The 21,362-nt window shown below is 40.4% G+C and overlaps 1 protein-coding gene across 5 annotated transcripts in view; it reads right to left on the bottom strand.

Moving 5' to 3' along the window:
* The window catches only part of PLD5 (phospholipase D family member 5), a 446,454-nt gene that overhangs the window by 197,977 nt on the left and 227,115 nt on the right, over window positions 1-21,362 (bottom strand). For 4 of the 5 annotated variants that reach the window (XM_055096799.2, XM_034949839.3, XM_034949846.3 and 1 more), the window contains one exon: window positions 7,151-7,319. The exons of the other annotated variant lie outside the window; for it this stretch is intronic. In XM_055096799.2, the coding sequence (XP_054952774.1) occupies window positions 7,151-7,319 (169 nt within the window). The remainder of the gene's footprint in view (window positions 1-7,150; window positions 7,320-21,362) is intronic. 5 annotated transcript variants of the gene reach the window in all.

The raw sequence follows: 21,362 nt of genomic DNA, 5'->3' as shown, positions 1-21,362 counted from the left end.
AAAGGAATGAGTGGGCTACCAGGTAGTGCCTGGAGACCTGAGTCACACATGGATACAGCTGCCTGAATCACAATGGTAGGGTCACATGAATGTTGCCAGGTCATATGGGTCTTCAATATAGAACAAAACATCAATCAACAAAAATTAGGAGGGACTGTAGGTTCAAGAAGACCACATAATTTACTGTGTTTTCAAAATTCAAGATGTTATTTGTCCAGAGGGAGATACACACACACATGTGTGCAAATATAGACTGTGGTTGTATTTTCCATTAAATGATAGTGTTCTAAGATCAAATATTTTACAATCTTACCAGATAACTTTGCTAGATAGTGTTTGGTCATAAATTTCAGGACAAATGGAGAGGTAAAAAAAGGTATTCTTAAGCTTGTAGAATTCTTGAGAATGGGGCTGCTTTGGATGGTGAGGGGGTGAACAGTCCTTCCGGATCTTTTCCAAAGCTGAAGTGCCCCCTGCTTCTCCAAAGATAGAGCAGCTGCTTCTCAACGGGTGTGTCAACCAATAACTGCTTGAGTAGATGAGAGTAAGACTGTGGGTGTGCGCGCGCACACACACTTGAAGATTTATAATTAATAAATCAAATGAAAGTAAGAATTCCACATACAATGATAATTTGCCTAATACTTCTTATCTACCCAGAGTCTCACGTTTGCAGAAACTCTAATCCCCTTCTAATTGTACACAGTAACCCTCCCAATTTCTAGCACAGTGTGAGAGCCATAATAAGAACTTGCTAACAGAATAAACTTGAACCAGAGGTACAGTGTGTACACAAATAAGTGAATGTGAATAATAATATTCACGATCATAACAAACCCTTATATAGGCACTAAAATGGTCAAACACTGTTCTATCCTCTTCACAGGTATTAACTAATTTAATCTGCACAACAACCTATGAGGCAGGTTCTGTTATCGCCCTGATTTTGCTGTTGAGGAAACTGAGGCATACAGAGTTCGTCCTCTTGCCCGAGGTTGTACAGCTAATAAGTAGGTCAAAAAACAAAACAAAACAAAAGCCTCAGCTCCACTCCTGACTTGAGGAAATTGAGGCATAGAGAGTTCATCCTCTTGCCCGAGGTTGCACAGCTAATAAGTAGGTCAAAAAACAAAACAAAACAAAAAAACCTCAGCTCCACTCCCGGCTCATTTCTGCAGTCTTGCTAAGATCTGCTAACCACTGTGTAGAGGTAGGATCCAGTCTCGTACTTCCCAAAAACAACCTCCTGGATCACCCAGCTCTTATGCTTGCTATTTCATAAATACTGTTTGATTTTAAAAAATCATAATTTCTCAAAATCAAACAATTCTGATGTATCATCCGTTGGCAATCACAGCTCACTGGTAGACCAGTATCTAATTGATTTCACATAAATACATCTCCTTAAGATTCCATTGTTGCAGCTCATTAATTATTTTATAGGTTCCTCACAGTGAATTCATAGAGTGTGAGTTTTTTTTTTTTTAACCCAGTGAATTAGGTAGCTCTACTAATGAGCCTCTGTCAGTTATATTTCCTGACTGTTTCTGAACAGGCTTGATTTGCTTGATTTCATAAATTCCCATCATTTTGTCTCATAAATTAGCAATCAAGATGTCCCAGGAATTTCAACATTTTAGGGTGGCAACTCTTCATCCAGACAGAAACAAAAACCTTTTGCCTGACCATGTATTTTCATAAAATTCTAACATACAGTTATCATGAAACTCTAGACCTCAGCAGCCCTTAGCAGGCTGTGATACGGAGTAAGGACACCGTCCAGTTTCCTTTAGCACAGAAGGAAACAAACACAAACAGATTAACACCAGGAAAGAGACAAGAAAAACAAAGTGGGTTTTTCAGGGTGGAAACCCAAACAGCAACCTTTTGGAGGTACAGATTAAAAACACATTTTAAATCAACATGTCTGTTTCCATGCAAATGAAAAATAAAAAAGCACATATTCATCATTCCTGTTAGTAACAACCATCACATTCACTCTTACAAAATTGCTACTCTTCCAGAGACCAGATCAATAAAATGTGTGCAAAATAAAAAAGCACATATTCATCATTCCTGTTAGTAGCAACCATCACACTCACTCTAACAAAATTGCTACTCTTCCAGAGACCAGACCAATAAAATGTGTGCGTCTGCTGCTGAGCTGTTCTGCCTACCATTGGCTACGTGGTTTCTTGGTATATTTTCTTACTGCTACATTATAAAAAACATCTGGGCTGCTTTTTGGTTATAGTCCCTCTTTATGTATGTGCCATCTATGGTTCCATTTAGGACTTTTCTGGCTCTGTTGGTTTAAAATTAAATGTCACATTTGACTATTGTCCCCCAACTAAAAAAATATTATCTTTAAAAAAATTAATGAAAAAGAAGCTGTGAACCTGACACATTTTTTTTATCACACGTATTTGTGAAGGATAGTGTTTGGCACCAGAATATTTTAAAGAAAATTTAAATTTGGCTCACTTGAGTAATCAGGGTGTGAACTATTTTTTCCTAGCATATTTTTGCATGCAATAAACCAATGAGAGACTATCTGCCAATATTTATAGGGTCTTGGTAAAGATAAAAGGGCACACACAAGTCCAAAGACTGCCTGCCCAAAGTTTGAAAGGTTGGGTAGTCTTGAATTTCCTTTTCCATTTGAAAGATAAAATCAGGTAAAAATTTAAATCAAAGTAGCTTTCAGTTAGTGCCTTTTTATAGGCAGTGAAGTTTTAGGGTAAAACTTGGTGATTTTTATCTGCAAAGAACAGGATATAGGGGTCCTTGAACTGCACCCAAAAAGAAGGAGTTGGCAGCAAGTACCTGTTTCCTTTCTCCATTCTTCATCACTTCACAATTATTCCCCTACCTGCCCAGTGAGAGGGGGAAAGGAGGGGAATAGACTCTAAAAATAATCTTTTTCTTTTTCCTTTTTTTTTTTTTTTTTATAGATACACAGAGTCTCACTCTGTTCCCCAGGCTGGAGTGCAGTGGCTCAATCTCAGCTCACTGAAGCCTCCGCCTCCCAGGTTCCAGCAATTCTCCTGTTTCAGCCTCCTGGGTAGCTGGGATTACAGGCATGCGCCACCATGCCCAGCTAATTTTTGTATTTTTAGTACAGACGGGGTTTCACCATGTTTGCCAGGCTGGTTTCAAACTCCTGATCTCAGGTGATCTGCCCGCCTTAGCCTCCCAAAGTGCTGGTATTACAGGCCACCACGCCCAACTCTCCAAAATTAATCTTTAAGTGCCCAAGAAATGCGGTCTTCAGATAAGTTCCCCCGGACCTTTTAAAGCTAACCTGTTGTGCATACCGCTCTAGGGGCTGAGAGAGGGGAATCGGGGCAAGGTGAGAGGGAGCCACTCAGGCAACAAAACACCCTAAATTCTGCATGCTTGCTCTTTAAGACCATGGTCCATGCCTGGCTTTTGGCCAGTGGAGACCAAAGGCTTAGGATTCTGCAGAAACAGTCACTTGGCCACCAACAAACTAGAAGAAGAGGAGAAATTCCACTACCTTGTTGAAGTGAGAACCCTTGGAACATCATTGCTTCCCCACAGGACATGGCCAGGGACAGACAGGTATGGGGAGAACTGCAAGATCAGCCTCACAGCACCTTTAATCCATTTAATTCCCAAAGCAGATAAAGCCCCTCTATCCTTCATGTTTGCAAAGGCAGATCTCCCCCTTGTAAAGAGGCAAAGTAAAATTAGGCTCAAAACTACAGAAAACCAACTGGTTTTACATTGTACAGAAGTCTGTTGCTATTAGGGAGATGAGAGGCAGCTAAGAGGTATCTCTTTGGCAGAAGCAGTATGACTCTACCAGAAGACATTATTCTAAACTAGGTCTCTTCCTAAAAGCTTGCCTGTGAGTTCAACGATAGTTAGGTCATAGGCAGTAAGTTTAAAAAATTCCATTTGTTGGCAGCAGGCCAGTTGTTAGAGAGTGACTTGAACTAAGCTTCTAAGTGTTATCATCTTTCTACATCAATAACATCTAGCATCTACCTTTCTACATCAATAACATCTACCTAAAGTCATATGGGAGACCATGGTGGGTGGATGACTTGAGGTCAGTTCAAGACCAGCCTGGCCAACATGGTGAAACCCCATCCCTACTAAAAATACAAAAATTAGCTTGGTGTGGTAGCAGGTGCCTGCAATCCCAGCTACTCAGGAGGCTGTGGCAGGAGAATCACTTGAACCCGGGAAGTAGAGGTTGCAGTGAGCCAAGATCGCACCACCGCACTTTAGCCTCGGCAACAGAGCAAAACTCTGTCTCAAAAAAATTAATAAGTAAATAAATAAAGCCATGTGGGATTGGGTCATGGTGGACGCTAGCCTCTACTCCTATCATTCAAGGCTGGAAGAAGAGTAGGAAATTTCCTTTGAAGCCTTGAGAAAGGGCCATCTGTATTATGCAATGGCAGAGTGCCTGCAATAGTACCACCTGCTATAAAATAGAACATGGAAAATACAACTAATGAACTTGTGAAGCTGGCTGAAATTCTTCAGGCAGATTACAAGTTTTTGAAGTACTTCTATAGTAACTATAGAAGTAAACTACAGTTTACAATAATCTATTCTCCATTTCAAAATAAGTAGAAGGGGGCCGGGCACAGTGGCTCACACCTACAATCCCAACACTTTGGGAGGCCAAGGTGGGTGGATCACTTGAGGTCAGGAATTCGAGACCAGCCTGGCCAGCATGGTGAAACCTCCTCTCTACTAAAAATATGAAAACTTAGCTGAGCATGGTGGTGCGAACCCGTAATCCCAGCTACTCGGGAGGCTGAGACAGGAGAATTGCTTGAACCCAGGAGGTGGAGGTTGCAGAGAGCCGAGGTCGCACCACTACACTCCAACCTGGGCAACACAGCGAGTCTCTGTCTCCAAAAATAAAATAAAATAAAATAAAAATATAAGTAGAAGGGAAGAATTTGAATGGTTCTAGCCTAAAGAAAAGACAAATTTTTGGCTTGCATGTTTCCAAATCAAGAGAAGCCCCCATGAGAATCCTCACTCAGATCCAGACCTGATGCAAATAAAGAGACTCTGGATTTTGAGCTGAAGGAGTGAAGGATGTGCCATCTCAAAATATGTCAGGTTGGTATATTGGTGATTATTTCAAGTGGAAAACACTGGGAAAATTGTAGTTCAGTAAGGGATCGCTGACCTGTCTCTTCCTGTGGGCAGCAAACCAGAAAGATTCTTCTGAGAAGCACACCCTCCCTATGCCAGGGTGAGAAAATAGCCCTTATCACCAGAGACGGGAAATTGGGGGCTGCCATGGACCTGAATAAATACACTTAATGAAGTAACCCTATCTCCCACTGGTTTTATACCCCTTCTATATCTCCTAGTGACTCCCCTAGAAATTGACTGCCCCCACACAGATCCCCTTTGTCCTGTCATTTCTCCTCAAATTTATCATTCTTTGTCTAAAAAGTATAAAAACATCTTACTTTGGCCACTTCTTTGGACTTCACTCTCTTGTGAAGATCCACATGTATGAGTAAAACGAATAAAATCTGTAGACTTTTCTCCTGCTAATCTGCCTGGTGTCAATTTCATTTCTAGATCTAGCCAAAGAGCCCACGTAAGAGCAAAAGGGGTATTGGAGGTGATCTCTGGCTTCCCTCCAGAGCCCTTGATGTAGTAGAATTCCCACTTTGAGGAATAAGGTGAATGTGTTTTGCATGTAAAAGAGAGATATGAATTGCTACGGCCAGAGAATGGGCTGTGGTATGTTATTTCCAAAGATGGCCACCAATAATCCTCATTCCTGTACTTGGATGTTGCTCCTCCCTTCCTGGACTTGAGACGTGCTTCTACCAATGGAATAGATTGGGAGCAACATGCTAGGATTCCAGAGCTCTTTGCCTTCTGAGGATCCAACCACGTTGTAAAGAGCTCAAGATGATTTACTGAATCATGACAGAACATGCAGAGAGACTCAGCCATCCCAGACGTTCCAGTCACCCCAGCTGAGATACCAGATATGTGAGGAAAGCCATCCAGGATTCTCCATCCCCAGGCAACCCACCCCAGCCAATACCATATGGATCAGAGATAAGTCCTCTCTGCCCAACCCTGCCCAGAATCATGAACAAATAGATACTATTTCTTTAAACCACTATATTTTAGGAGACATTATGGAATAATAAATCCTGAAACACTTACTTAAACTTTAGTAGAGATGGAAAAGTGTAGAACACAGTTAGTAAACTCATTCCATTCTTCTTTAGTTATGGCCTTCGTGTTTTTTGTTTTTATTTTCCAGTAACTTTTGACTTTAAAATAGTATAATTGAATAGATTCAATAGCTTTCAAAGTACCAATGAGATCATGATTATAAGCTTAATACCACTACATTTTGCATAAAAGGAGACAAAACTTATTTTGCCCTTGACTTACATATGATATTTAAGTGTAGGCCAATGGCTATACATTTAGATAGGGTAGCTTAATGTAAACTATCATGGTTGTACCAATATAAAGAAAAACACTAAAATCACCAGCACCATTTTCTTACACCCAGAGCATTTTATTCAGAAATTGTTTAGATCATTAAGTCAGTTTTCTAAAGGTAGTTCTCCGAGCCTTATTTTTGAAAAGAGATAAGCGTATTTCTTTTTCCCATTCATCCAAATACGACAGTCGAGAAAAACAACTATCCTGGGAAATTTCACTCTATTAAAAAAATGTGGCTGTGGGTGAATTATAACTTGAAAGGTGAATTATAACACAAATTAACCAAATAAATGCCTCAGCGAGCAGTTACAGAATTAGAACTGTAAACATGCTAGTTGGGCGAAGCAGAATTCCGGACCATGCCATTGACAGAGATTATCATGTAAATAGCACGCCCTGAAGTTGTACAACACAGCAATTCTGTATAAAGAGCCGACTGTAGGCAAAGATGAAACATAATTTTGTCCTTGCAAACCTGGCATTCTAGTAGGAGCTGAGTGACATATGATTAACAACGACACACCTACATAAATGTAATAATGTACATGTACTCTGGGTGCGCGTAGACTAAAATAAATGAGCTTGAGTTTGAGGAGTGGAGGAGCAGAATACTAAGGAGTGGAAAATGCACATAAGTAAAATCATCACACACACAGAGGATGTAGCTTACCTGACATGCTGATGGATGAGTGTGGTTGAGATCCCAATGGGAAGACACTATGTCAACAGACTTTTTGGCCATGTTGAGTAAATTCATCCAGCCTTGGAAAAGTGATAAGTGAAATGGTGCATTTTCTGAATAGTTAAGGCCTTCAGGAATATTTTCCACCAGGGCAATTCTTAGAAAAGATTTTGAAAAACAAACAAACAAAATCTAGTCAAATTTGAAGCCACAGATCTTTATATATGCATACAGCAGACATCTAAAAAATATTCTTTACTCATTCTGAATGCATTCTCTCCTCATAATTTACATATTTTGTCCACAAAAGTCTTCTTACATTTAACCTCTACTAACCTACTGTGTTCTGACAGTTTATGCTCTATTTTTCCATAGTTAGCACTCACATTTCAGAAAATAACAGAGTATGTCTCTAATGTCCAGTTTCAATCTAGCCTGGAAAAAAAATTGTGAGCTTCCTACACAAGTACCTTCTTCTAGTAATATATTCCTTTATTTTTCCCTGGAAGCAATTCAATTCCTATATAAGATACTACTTTGCAAGCTATTTGAGACTATAAATTGAGTTTTGCCTATCTCCAGTTTCTAAAACAATGTGGGGCATACATTGGAACTCAATAAATGCAGTAATTATTGCTGAGCATCTACTGATGCTTCCTAGCCTGTGGCGTAAAGTGACACTGAGAAGAAAATTATAAAACCTGCTTGTTGCAGGGCTTTACTAATATTAGAGCTAAGAAAACGATAAAATTATAGTAATAATCAAGCCCTAACTAAACTGCAATTGGCAATATTCTAATAAGTTTGTTTTCTCTTTTTATACTTTTTATTATATTGACAATATATCTGTTGTATTGTCATACCTTTCCTTGGCTGCCTTTTTTTCACTTCTGAGTTAGGTGACAGATAACTTCTGAACAAAGGAATGAGCTATTTTTTCCAGCTTTATTAAGCTTTATTTATTAATGTATATTCTCCTGCAATTCTTTTTTTGAGATGGAGTCTCGCTCTGTTGCCCAGGCTGGAGTGCAGTGGTGAGATCTTGGCTCACTGCATCCTCCGCCTCCCAGGTTCAAGCAGTTCTCCTGCCTCAGCCTCCCGAGTAGCTGAGATTACAGGCACCTGCCACCATGCCTGGCTAACTTTTTTTTGTGTTTTTCATAGAGATGGGGTTTCACCATGTTGGACAGGCTGGTCTCGAACTCCTGACCTCTCATGATCCCCCCCTGCCTTGGCCTCCCAAAGTGCTAGGATTATAGGCATGAGCCACTGCACCCAGCCTCCTGCAATTCTTGATGGAAAACCTCAAGTCCTTATGAAAATACCTGTTAGGTGCTTCCAGAACACTGATTTGCATAGTTGTATGCACAGAGCCAGAGATATAATTAGGGCTCACAAAATACTTACAGAATAAATTTCAGCTTTCAACAAAGAATTCAGCACTTCTCAATAAAATACTTAATTGTTACTCTTACTGAGACATGTTGCATTTAGCCAGCTTTTGAAACAAAAACAATACTGCTAGTAAAATGTTCTGTATTTGATCAACCTAAAATATTATAACCAGAATGGGCGCTGGGTATGTGGCTCAGATAAATTTGCAGTTTTGGAGTCCAATAAGCCTATCATCACCCAAAAATTTATGTAAAATTTGTTGAGCCTTTATAAGCACAGGGCAGGCAAATCACTATGTGCAACACAGAAATGACTACCACAAATCTCCCTAGCCCTCAGAAACAGAATTTAGTGGAAAAGCCTATCTCATATGTACTGACTCAAATAGGAGGTAGACTCTAATAAATGGTGAAGCAAGGGTAAGAAGCTTAATCAGAGGGAAAACACATCACTTAAAGAATCACTGGAACATGCGCAGGAAGGAAAAATTCTGATTGGGGACATCTAGGAGGAAGCTGGGCTTGAAATTAGTCTTCAAAGATGAGAATTTTTTATGAGTGAGTTGGAAGAGAAAGATATTCTAGGAGGGAGGGAGGAGTTCGTAAAACATAGCATGTCTGTATATTTGTGAGTTAGTGAGCCAAGGGGAGCGTGAAGTAGGAAAGTTACGGTAGGAGCTTGTGATGGTGGAGAAAGCTGGCAGCATTTGTAGGGACCACACTGCAGAGGTTGTGATCAAGGGAGAAGAGTTTGGACTTAATTTTGTTGTATTTGGGAGCAACCAAGTGTGTTTTAGGGGCCAAGTCTGACAGCACACCTGTGCGCCACTGGCATGGAGAAACGGGAAATAGAAGATAAGTCAGTAGAGAATAAAGCACTGCAATAGACCAGGGGAAAAAAAGAAGCTTGAATTTGGTCAGTGAGAATGAAAAGAAGCATGCAGTGGACATTTTCAAGGTCAAATCTTAAAAGTATGAGGGGCAGGTAAAGCAGAAACAATGAGGACACAGATTTTCTTGCAAAACCAACATACTGTCTCTTAACTGGGCTGTATAACCCCCTCCAATGGTCTCCTCACATGGGTTCCTGCCCTTCTCCAAATCATTTTCCCTACTAGAGTTGGATTAATCTTTTAAAAATGTGAATCTGGACACTCTGCCTGCTGCCTAATGAAACTTCCTATGGACCTCCCCACTGTCTTTAGGATGATGCCCTTGACCCGCCCCCACATGATTGACAAGTGTTTACCAGCCTGGCCTGCCTCTCTGCAGCTTCACTGGATTCAAATGCCCTTTGTGAATTCCATACCACAGCCATATTTGTCATCTTTACTTCCTTCCCCACTATTCTTTCTGACTTTTGCATTTCACATGCATTGTCCTAATCCCAATTCCTACACTGGTTATTGAGCCATCTCCCAGTTAACCTTTAAAGTTCCAATCAAAACTTTACTTCTCCTGATTGGCTTCCTTATACCCCTAAACTAGGCTAGATCCCCTTAATATCAACTTCTGCAGTGACCTGCTCCTCCTCTTTCATCTTACACCTCACTCCTGAAATTACTTGATTAAGGCCTTCCTTGATGGATTATAGGATGTGTGAGGGCAGGATGTTTTGTTGGTCCGGAATTGTATGCCCAGTGCCTAACGTAACTATATACTATAGTATAATTGTGCACAGTGAGTGTCCAAAGAATGCATGTTGGGTGTCGTTAAAATCTCAACTGGGAGGTGGGGAGCTGGGATCCATTAAAACTGACAACGGGCCAGGTGCGGTGGCTCACACCTGTAATCCCAGCACTTTGGGAGGCCGAGGCGGGCGGATCATGAGGTCAGGAAATCGAGACCATCTTGGCTAACACGGTGAAACCCTGTCTCTACTAAAAATACAAAAAATTAGCCAGGCGTGGTGGTGGGTGCCTGTAGTCCCAGCTACTCGGGAGGCTGAGGCAGGAGAATGGCATGAACCCGGGAGGTGGAGCTTGCAGTAAACCGAGATTGTACCACTGCACTCCAGCCTGGGTGACAGAGCGAGACTCTGTCTCAAAAACAAACAAACAAACAAACAAACAAAACAAAACCTGACAAAGAACAGGGGAAAGAATATAAATTGGGGATTGGGAGAGTATCAAAGAAGAAAAGACCATGAGAAAACCAGTCCAAAGCCTAGAGTGAGGGAAATGCCTACTGGTGGTTGAGTGAAACAGATGACAGGGTTCAGAAGAGAGACCTTTAGAGAAGCAGGAAGATGAGAGGGGTCCAGGAGAAGCAGTGTTCAGGAAGCCAAGGGGAGAGAGAGTTACAAGATGGAAAGGGGATTATTTGATGTATCTCAAGGCCTTCGAAGGCAATAGACAGAGGTTGAAGTTGGATATCTTAATTCTATCCACATTTAAAGCCCAATTATCTATGTTAATAGAAGCTAGACATAGCATGGATAAATAATCCCAGATACTCAGTAGTTTCTGCCTCCCCTACAACCGATGGATATATTTAAAAAAACAATCCAATAAACAAACAAAAACACCCCTCCAACAAAACAATGCCAAAACACAACAGCTGCCACCAAATAAAGAACTAGCTAGTTTTAATTTTGCTTTGATATGATATAAAAGGTATATGGAGAAAGACAAGAGGAGACACAGGAAGCCCAGATAAACCAAACATATGAGTGGAGGAATACAGTATAATTGTACAATTACAGATGGCTCCATAACATCGCCTTCTTCGTACTGTCCCTATGGCTTCTCTTGGGCATACAAGTAAGTCATGATTCCCAATCTTTCTTGGAAATCCTTAGACCAGGTGTTCTTAAACTTGGATCTATGGGTAGAATTCAGGGGGATCTATGCACTTGAATTCTATATCTTTATTTTCCCTAGTCACTAACTAAAATGTAAATTTCCCTTCAGTTATGAACATAGGCAACAAACCATAAGAACATTAATGAAACCTGCAATTTTGTCTCCACTAAAAATTTTCCTCCTGTGGTATGGTTATAGACAACATTTCCAAGTCCTTTTCACTACTTTGAAAGTGTGGTAGTGACCGGATCTTGTTATTTCGTGAATATGTACTGCAGGATACACATGAGCATATTATAAATGTATTCCTAAAAATATTCTGCTCACTTTAACATTTTTGGTTTCCTTTGCAATCCTCTGTATTTTAAATCATGAATTCAAAAACATGATTCAGGGAATAATGCATAGGTTTCATCGACTGTCAAAGGGGTCCATGGCTGAAAAAGGGGTAAGAAGCCCTCATCAGATGGATAATGTTAACATCTCTTCCCTTTTCTTTGATTACACACACATTCTTATAAGATTTTATTTTCCTTAGTGATTGACGCTTTAGAAGTGGGTAAGATGATCAAGAGAGATTTCTTTAAAAAAGAGAATAGAGTCAAAGCCAAATATGGAAAACATCTAATCAATCCTGGTTGGTAGAGAAAGTGAAGCAAGAGAAGATGACAAAGAAGAAAGTACTGGAGATACTGGAGGAGGAGGAGAGTGAAATTCCCTGGGAGCCAAGGAAGACCGAGTTTATGACAGTAGTCTTCCTTACCCTTGGTTTCACTTTCTACAGTTTCAGTTACAGTCCAACAAGGTCTGAAAATATTACATTCAATATGTTATTTTGGAGCGAGTGACCATGTTCACATAACTTTTATTATAGTATACTGTTATAAGCATTCTGATTGATTGTTGTTAGTTTCTTACTGTACCTATTTTATAGATTAAACATTGTCAGAGGTGATATGAATAGGAAAAAATATAGTACCCTTGTAGAGTTCCATAGTATCCAATGCTTCACACACCCACTGGGGGTCTTGGAACACATCCTCTGAGGATAAGTAGGGACTACTGTATTACCGTTATTTGGTTTTTACTAAATATCAATATAAACTATGAATTTATAGTAAAATAAAAATAGAGGCAGCACTCAAGATCTGGAGACTACACTTTGTGCAGGTAATGAATTCCAGGGAAAAGCTTGGAAATAATGATCCTATTTACCTGCTCACTCTCCTCCTCTCTCTTTACCCAGACATGTTGATTGCTCCTTCTGGGACACATGGCTGTTTCTTATGCTAGAAAAGGTCTCTAAAAACCAGCTTTGAAATGACTTATTTCTGTGACCTATAGTTTTATTTCTTTTAAAAACCAACAGCTGGCTACTCTCCAGAGGCCTGATCTAATTAGCGTAGGAGCAGAACTCATTTACATGCCATCACAGCCCTGAGTATACTCATACTTCTCAAGGTAAGAAAGAAGTAGGCAGATCTCATTGAAATTCACCTTTGGGCAAATCCCTGGAATACCTATTTGCCATCCACAAGAGAATTCTACCTAGAGGCTGTATAGCACTATTTCTGACACCTGATAACTAGGGGAAAACTGGATATATAGGAATGCAATACAACAAAAATATTTTTATACTTCTTCTCTTGATAGTTTAAGGTAAACTGTGAGTCCAGGGAGCTTAGGTGGAATAAATACAAGAAAAAGCTTTTTACATTGTTAACAGAATTTTAAATAGAATTCGAACTGTTCTTATTAATAGCATGTATTTATTCTCCAAACTTAATGTGATCATCCAAATTTCACTTTCCATCCAGGAACAATATTGTACCTTCTCAAAGAACTATTTGTAGTTTCCCTTTAATAAGCTACTAAAAAATGAAGTCCATGTATTTGACAGCTTTAAAAAGTGCTGTGTGTGTCCGTGTTTTGGTAAACAGAAGAATCTTTATAAAATATGATACCTTCATACTTGATTTTGGCATTATTGTAGAGAACAGTTTAAAAGGGTTTGTAATAAAGTAGACAAAACACAGCTCTGCCAGTTATGAGCTGTGTGACCTTCAACAAATTACTAACCTCTTTCAATCTGTTCCCACTTCTGAGCAGAAAAAAGGTTATTACAAAGATTAGAGGAGGGAATCTCAGTGACATGCTGTGCTCAATGCCTGCTTCCTAGTAAATGCTAAATGAAAGACATTTTTTAAAGTAACTTGGTCTGAAGACTTATAATTGAAAAAAATGTCTCCAAGTTTTCAAACTCATAAAGCACAGTTACTAAAATGCTTCTACATATACTGGCTAAAAGGAGCCTTAGAAACTGGTGCCTACATGACATTTTCAAAGTGACTGTGAGCTTTCTTTTGTTGCCTAATGCACTGGATCAGTTATCAGGACCTGACCTTAAAAAGGTGCATGGCAGTCAATGCACCGACATTCATTCTTTAGATCTTGATTTTCTGGTCACATTAATGAAGCTGAACAGATGATCTCGGCTCATCAATACAGTCAGGTTCACACTCAAAGTCAAGTGATGGGTTTTTTTTTTACCCTTACTGTGGTCATATGGCTAAAATTTTAATTATAGATTCAGGGGTACACATGCAGGTTTCTTGCATGGGTATACCTCATAATGCTGGGGTTCGGGCTTCTAGTGATCTCATCACCCAAACAGCAAACATACTACCCAACAGGTAGTTTATCAATCCGTCCCCCTCTTCTCCTCTCCTCCCTTTTGGGGTCTCCAGTGTCTATTATTTCCATCTGTATGTCCTTGCCTTGGATACCCATTGTTTAGCTCTCACGTGTAAGTGAGAACATGCAGTATTCAATTTTCTGTTTCTGAGTTATTTCACCTGGGATAATGGCCTCCAGCTGTATCCACATTGGTACAAAGGACATGATTTCACTCTTTTTTATGGCTGTGGAGTATTGCACGGTGTATACATACCACATTTTCTTTATCCAATGTACCACTGATAGACACTTAGTTTGATTCCATGACTTTGCTATTGTGAATAGTGCTGAGATAAACATACAAGTGCGAGTGTCCGTTTGATAAAATAACTTTTTCCCTTTGGGTAGATACCCAGTGATGGAATTGCTGGGTCAAACAGTAATTCTATTTTTAGTTCACTGAGAAATTTCCATGCTGTTTTCTGTAGGGATTGAACTACTCTACATTCCCACCAACAGCGTGTAAGCATTTCCTTTTCTCTACATCCATGCCAACTTCTGCTATTTTTTGACTTTTTAATAATAGCCATTCTGACTGGTGTGAAATGGTATCGCATTGTGGTTTTAGTTCGCATTTCTCTGATGATTAGAAATGTATATTTTTATAAAATATGATACTTTCATACTTGATTTTGGCATTATGTAGAGAACAATTCAAAACGAAAGGGTTTGAACTAATGTAGACAAAACACAGCTCTGCCAGTTATGAGCTGTGTGACCTTCAACAGATTACTAACTTCTTTCAATCTGTTCCCACTTCTGAGCAGAAAAAGATTATTACAAAGATTAGCGGAGGGAATCTCAGTGACATGCTGTGCTCAATGCCTGCTTCATAGTAAACCCATGTTTACCATGACGTTGGGCATTTTTCTTATGTTGGTTGCTGATATGTCTCCTTTTGAACAGTGTCTGTTCACGTACTTTGACCACTTTTTTCTTGTTGGTTTAAGTTCCTTATAAATTCTGGATATTAGTCCTTTGTCAAGGCATAATTTGCAAATATTTTCTCCCATTCTGTAGATTTCCTGTTTATGCTGCTGATTGTTTCTTTTGTTGGACAAAAGCTCTTTAGTTTAATTAATTGCCATTAGTCTATTTTTGGTTTTGTTACATTTGCTTTTGAGATCATATGGCTACAATTAAAAGCATAGGATCGACAAGACAAAGGCTAACCTTCACAAAGAGATACTGGAATTTCCGACTTAGAAGGTGACTCGCTACCTATGTGGCAGATTCACTGACCACCTCTAGACATGGAAATAGTTGATACAGACCTAGGGACCTTGCTTTATTTCAGCTGAGATGTATATTTCACTTTTTCCCCAAGACTTTGGATCAGAGTGAATTTACTTGTGAAAAATAGCAGAAAGAATACCAGCAAGAGCTGGCTGGCTAACAGTATGCTGATTATTTTTTTTTTAGAGATGGGGTCTTGCTATGTTGTTCAGGCTGAAGTGCAGTAGCTATTCACAGGCATGATCATAGCACACTGCAGCCTCAAATTTCTTGGCTCAAGTGACCTTCCTGCCTTACAGCCTCCTGAGTAGCTGGGACTACAGGTGTATGCCACTACGCCCAGCTAATTATTTATTTATTTACTGTTGTAGAGATGAAATCTCACTATGTTGCCCAGGCTAGTCTTGTGCACCTGGCATCAAGCAATCCTTCCAAAGTGCTGGGATTACAGGCACACACTACTCTGCTCTGACCATTCTATTATTTGTTAGTTGGCATTCTTCCACAAAGAAAAACTTCCCCCCTGGCTGGGCATGGTGGCTCATGCCTGTAATCTCAGCACTTTGGGAGGCCAAGGCAAGCAGATCATGAGGTCAAGAGATCGAGACCATCCTGGCCAACATGGTGAAAACCCATCTCTACTAAAAATACAAAAATTAGCTGGGCATGGTGGCATGGGCCTGTAGTCCCAGCTATTCGGGAGGCTGAGGCAGGAAAATTGCTTCAACTCTGAAGGCCGAGGTTGCAGTGAGCCAAGATCGTGACACTGCACTCCAGCCTGGGTGACAGAGTGAGACTCCTTCTCAAAAAAAAAAAAAAAAAAAAGCTTCCCCCCTTTTCCTATCACCCTTCAAGAATTTTTTTTTTTTTTTTTTTAAGGCAGGGTCTTGCTCTGTCATCCAGGCTAGAGTACAGAGTGATCAGTGGCTCACTGCAGCCTTGAACTCCTGGGTTCAAGTGATCCTTCTGCCTTAGTACCCCTGAGTAGCTGGGAGTACAGGCATGCACCACCACATCCAGCTAACCATCACTTTTATATTAAAAAATGTTTAATTAGTATGGATTCATGTTTCTTAATTCAAAGTTTTATAACCTATTACTGTCATCATTCATTACTCAAATTGTTGCATATATTGCCAATGGGAGCCCCTGTAAGTTGTATTCTGTGTCCTTTTGATGTATTTCTTTCCATTTTTAATACTTTATTTTTTGTCACCAGATGTTTCCTTTTTATTAACTTTTAAATTGATTGTCAAAGACAATTACCTGCAGAGGACATGATAGTGAGTTTGAGTTGGTGGTAGCAGATTGCTGTTTCTATAATTCTAGATGATTCAGGCAGATGAATGCCTCATTATTTCCAGGTCTATAATTGTATATGTGAAGAACAACTATGGTTTGTTTTTGGAGCGAGACAGTATGGCAGTGGAGGAAGTATAATTGTAGCTATTATTTGTTGCTTACAGTTTTAAAAGTACTTCTGCAGATATTATTACATAGCATTGTCAACAACAACCCTGCAAGACAGGGAGGATCTTAGTTTGAGAGATGAAGAGAGCAGGGCTCCCAGCGGCCAGGGGTCATCTAGCTAGAGAGAATGCCACTGAGCTGGGATTTTAACTCAGGTTTTTGTCTGAGCTTGTGTGTTTGACAAAGCTAGATTTGGCCTTTGTCTTATCTTAGAGGATATGTTACAAGTACACTTTGGGTCGACAGAGGAACTAAGCAGAGTGATTTTGAAAGCAGAGGCTACTGTCTTAGAGGGGAAGATCAGCTTGGACTGAGATGCTTATCCTGTCTGGAGAAGAGGGGAAGGTGCAAGTGGCAGCTCTCTCACCTTATTCTAGCAAGGAGCCCCCTCCTTATTCTATAAGCCACTCTGCCAATCTTACTGACCAGGAAAACTGTGGTGACAGAAGGGCACACTTTTAACTGGCTTAATATTTCTAACTACTAATCCAGAAAGGAACAATCAGAAAGAAACTTAAGGAGGATGAAGACAAAAGAGGAAAACGGTGGAACATAATGCACCTACCTGTTGATATTTCACTAATATAAGATGTGGCAAAGGAGCAGGGACCTCATTAATAGAAAGATCTTGACACTGACCCCAAAGAGCTAACACAGTAGAAAGACAGGTGATTGAAAAAAAAAAAAGTGGTTACAACTTATAAGGCAGTTACTACCCTCCAACAGCTAGCAAAATGTAATTATATTATTACCTCTATTACTTAAAAAATTTTTTTTAATATTTTAATTTTTTAAATTTTTGTAGGTAGATAGGAGTATACATTTATGTGGTACATGAGATGTATTGATACAGGCATGCAATGTGAAATGAGCACATCATGGAGAATGGAGCATCCATGCCCTCAAGCATTTATCCTTTGAGTTACAAATAATGCAGTTACACTCTTTAAGTAATTTTAAAATATACAATTAAGCTATTATTAACTATAGTCACCCTGTTGTGCTATCAAATAGATCTTCTTCATTCTATTTTTTGTACCCATTTTTACTCCTATTACTTCCAATGAGCATTTATTGAGGATAAGAAACTGAGACACAAGGAACTTAAGTAACTTGCCCAGGGGCACACAGCTAGTGAGTGATGAAGCCCAGATTTAAGCCCAGCAATATGACTGTAGAGGGTATCGTCTTAATCACAACACTCCATTGCCTCTTCCAAGTTTCAAAACAAAATATCCAGGCAGAGGGACCAAATTCTGGGTGTTTTTCCCCCAAGTCATGAATGTCCTGGGGCATGAGGTCCATGACAGTGAATTCCAGATTCGCTAGCTGAGTTGCTTTCTGTTAGGACGTATTCTCTCACTGCCAGGTTATGTTTGATTGTTTTTGTTTTTCACAAAAGACATAATCATTACTTCAACTGTATTCTCTGAATTAAAATTCAGGACATAATCTGTCTGATGATTTTGGGGTCATGTATTTATACCCTGTAAATTGATATTTATGGAATGCCAAATCCAATGATGAGCTCTCCAAGTGCTGAAAGGCACCCAGGCAAAACACCTGTTTTCATGGGGCTTACTTGCCCTGGGGGAGGAAACAACGAATACATAAGTAAACACACAGATAAAAAGATGGCAGGTGTGAGAAGTAAGTAGGATGAAATGACAGACATTAAGGAAAAGGTTGCTTCTTTAGAATGCCAGCCAGGAAAGCCCCTGCTGAAGCTGTAACATTGAGATGAGATGCAAAGAATTTGTGAGCAGAGTGCTCAGAACAGAAAGGAACATCAACCAAGAAGATATCAGCCAGGCATAGTGGCTCACTCCTATAATCCCAGCACTTTGGGAGGCCAAGGCGGGTGGATCACCTGAGGTCAGGAGTTTGAAACCAGCCTGGTCAACATGGTGAAACCCTGTCTCTACTAAAAATACAAAAAAAAAATTAGCTGGGCATGGTTGCGGGCACCAGTAATCCCAGCTACTTAGGAGGCTGAGACAGAAGAATCATTTGAACCTGGGAGGCAGAGGTTACAGTGAGCCGAGATCATACCATTGCACTCCAGCCTGGGGTGGGGTGGCAGGAGAGGAGAAGGAGGAGGAGGAAGAAAAAAGAAAGAAAGAAGAAGAAGAAATCAAGGCAGAAATGAGGTTGGAGTGTTGGAAGAACATCAGGAAGGCCAATGTGGTTAAATCTAGGGAGTGACGTGGGGCAGAGTTGGGGGGACGGCAAAGGGGTTGGTGAAGAGTTAAATTACACAGGGCTATTGAACACGGTGTGAGGTTGTGATTTATACTGTGTGATGAAAAGACACAGTGGATTGGATAGGGGTGGAACATGATCTGATTTACCCTCCACAAGGATGACCCCTGATGTTTGTCAGAAATGGGTTGCAGGGGGACAAGGGTCGCAGCAGGAGAACAATTAGAAGACCACTGCAATAGCATGGAGCCTAGATGAAGGATGGTGGCAGCTTGAACCACCGTGTGAATGCTGGGGATGGGGAAAAGTGGAGAGATATGGAATACATTTTTAAGGTAAGGCAGATAGAAATATGGGCACCATTGAGGGAAATTCATCTGCCCCATTCCTAATACCATCTTCCAGGTTCAAGGATGCTTGTGTGATGTCACGCAAGCTTGCCTTTCATCTTTCTCCAAACCTTTACTCACACTGCCCTAGGAGGAGGAATGAATGAGCTGATTGTGAGACTGAGGAAGAGTTATCAGCTTGGTCCCTTGCTTCTTCTTGGGAGACCTATCCCACCCTCAACACCCATGCCTCAAGTCTTGCCTGGACAAGCCCCTTCATGTCCAGATGTGCCCTAGTCTAGCACTGGCTGTGCCTGGGTGATAAGCCTACCTAGTTCTGGGGTTCAGTGAGGAAGATGTTTGGATCTCACATTAAGCTACATCTTCCAATTTAGCCTTTGTCATTAAGGCGATCATTTGGCCTCCATCTGCTACTCCTTGTCAGAATTGTCAATCTGTTCAGGAAGAAAGATGCTTTTGAAGGGGAGCAGAATATGCCACCTGAAAATATGCCACTTTGGCAAAAGTATTATTTTGAGCTGAAGGCAATAGAGAAGAAAACACAGGGAAATATCTCTGTCTCCCCCATTTGCCTAAAAGCAGGACATGAGTTTACAAAAGTGTCCTCCTCCCCTCTCTACCAGGAAGGACAATGTTCAAAACCAGAGACAACTTTAGACCCTTATCAGCCTGGAGACCAACCCCAGAGGAATCTACATAACAACCTTAATTAACTAGCGTTTATCTGTCATTAGTTTCTTATATAGTCATGCATTTTGGTTAACGGATCACATATATGATGATGGTCCCATAAGACTGCAACAGTTGTAACACTGTGTTTTTACAGACCCTTCCCTAGGTTTATTTTTATTTTTAAAAACATTATTATTATTATTATTATTATTATTATTATTAGAGACAGAATCTTGGCTCTTGCCACCCAGGCTGGAGTGCAATGGTGAGATCTTGGCTCACTGCAACCTCCACCTCCCGGGTTCAAGCGACTCACCTGCTTCAGCCTCCCGAGTAGCTGGGATTACTAGGGCCTGCCACCACACCCGGCTAATTATTTTTGTATTTCTAGTAGAGACAGGGTTTCACCATGCTGGCCAGGCTGGTCTCAAACTCTTGACCTCAGGTGATCTGCCCACCTTGGTCTCCCAAAGTGCTGGGATTACAGGCATAAGCCACTGCACCAAGCCAACAGTACCTTCCCTAGGTTTAGATACATTTGGGTACACAAATACTTACCATTGTGTTAAAATTGCCTGAAGTATTCAGGACAGTAACATGCTGTGCAGGTTCGTAGCCCAGGAGCAACAGTCTCTATCATATAGCCTAGGTGTGTAGTAGGCTATGCTAATGATGCATTTGTCAGAACAGATACCCATTATTAAGTGACGTATGACTGCATTTGTGTTCCCATGATTGGTTGCCTCTACAGACTCTAGGTCTTTTTCCTTTGTCTCGTCACTTCTCCAAAAATGTATTGTTATTTACTGAAGATGCTATGTAAGCCAGAGTTAGAAGTCACCTTTTTGAGAACTGCTCATTCTCAGCTGGGCATGGTGGCTCACACCTGTAATCCAAGCATTTTTGGAGGCTGAGGCAAGAGGACTGCTTGAGGCCAGGAGAGTAAGACCAACCTGGTCAACACAGCAAGACCCTGTCTCTACCAAAAAACTTTAAACATTAGCCAGGTATGGTAGCATGTGCCTGTAGTCCTAACTACTCAGGAGGCTGAGGCAGGAGGATTGCTTGAACCCAGGAATTTGAGGTTACAGTGAACTATGATCGTGCCACTGCACTCTAGCCTGGGCAACAGAGCAAGACTCTGCCTCTAAAAAATTTTTTTAAATTAAACTTCAAAAATGAGAGAGATTTGCTCATTCTCTGGGTATCTCCCAAATACATATGAAATGTACATGTAAGCTTCTGTTTGTTTTTTCTTCTTCTTAATCTGCCTTTTGGAGCAGGTGATCTCAGCCCAGAATTTAGAAGGGTAAAGGGAAATTTTTACCCCCTTACA

This window comes from Pan paniscus, chromosome 1 (genome assembly GCF_029289425.2).
Source record: "Pan paniscus chromosome 1, NHGRI_mPanPan1-v2.0_pri, whole genome shotgun sequence".
Taxonomy (NCBI): Eukaryota; Metazoa; Chordata; class Mammalia; order Primates; family Hominidae; genus Pan; species Pan paniscus.
Note: the sequence above shows the minus strand (reverse complement) of the source record. Positions and strands in the feature narration are given on the sequence as shown.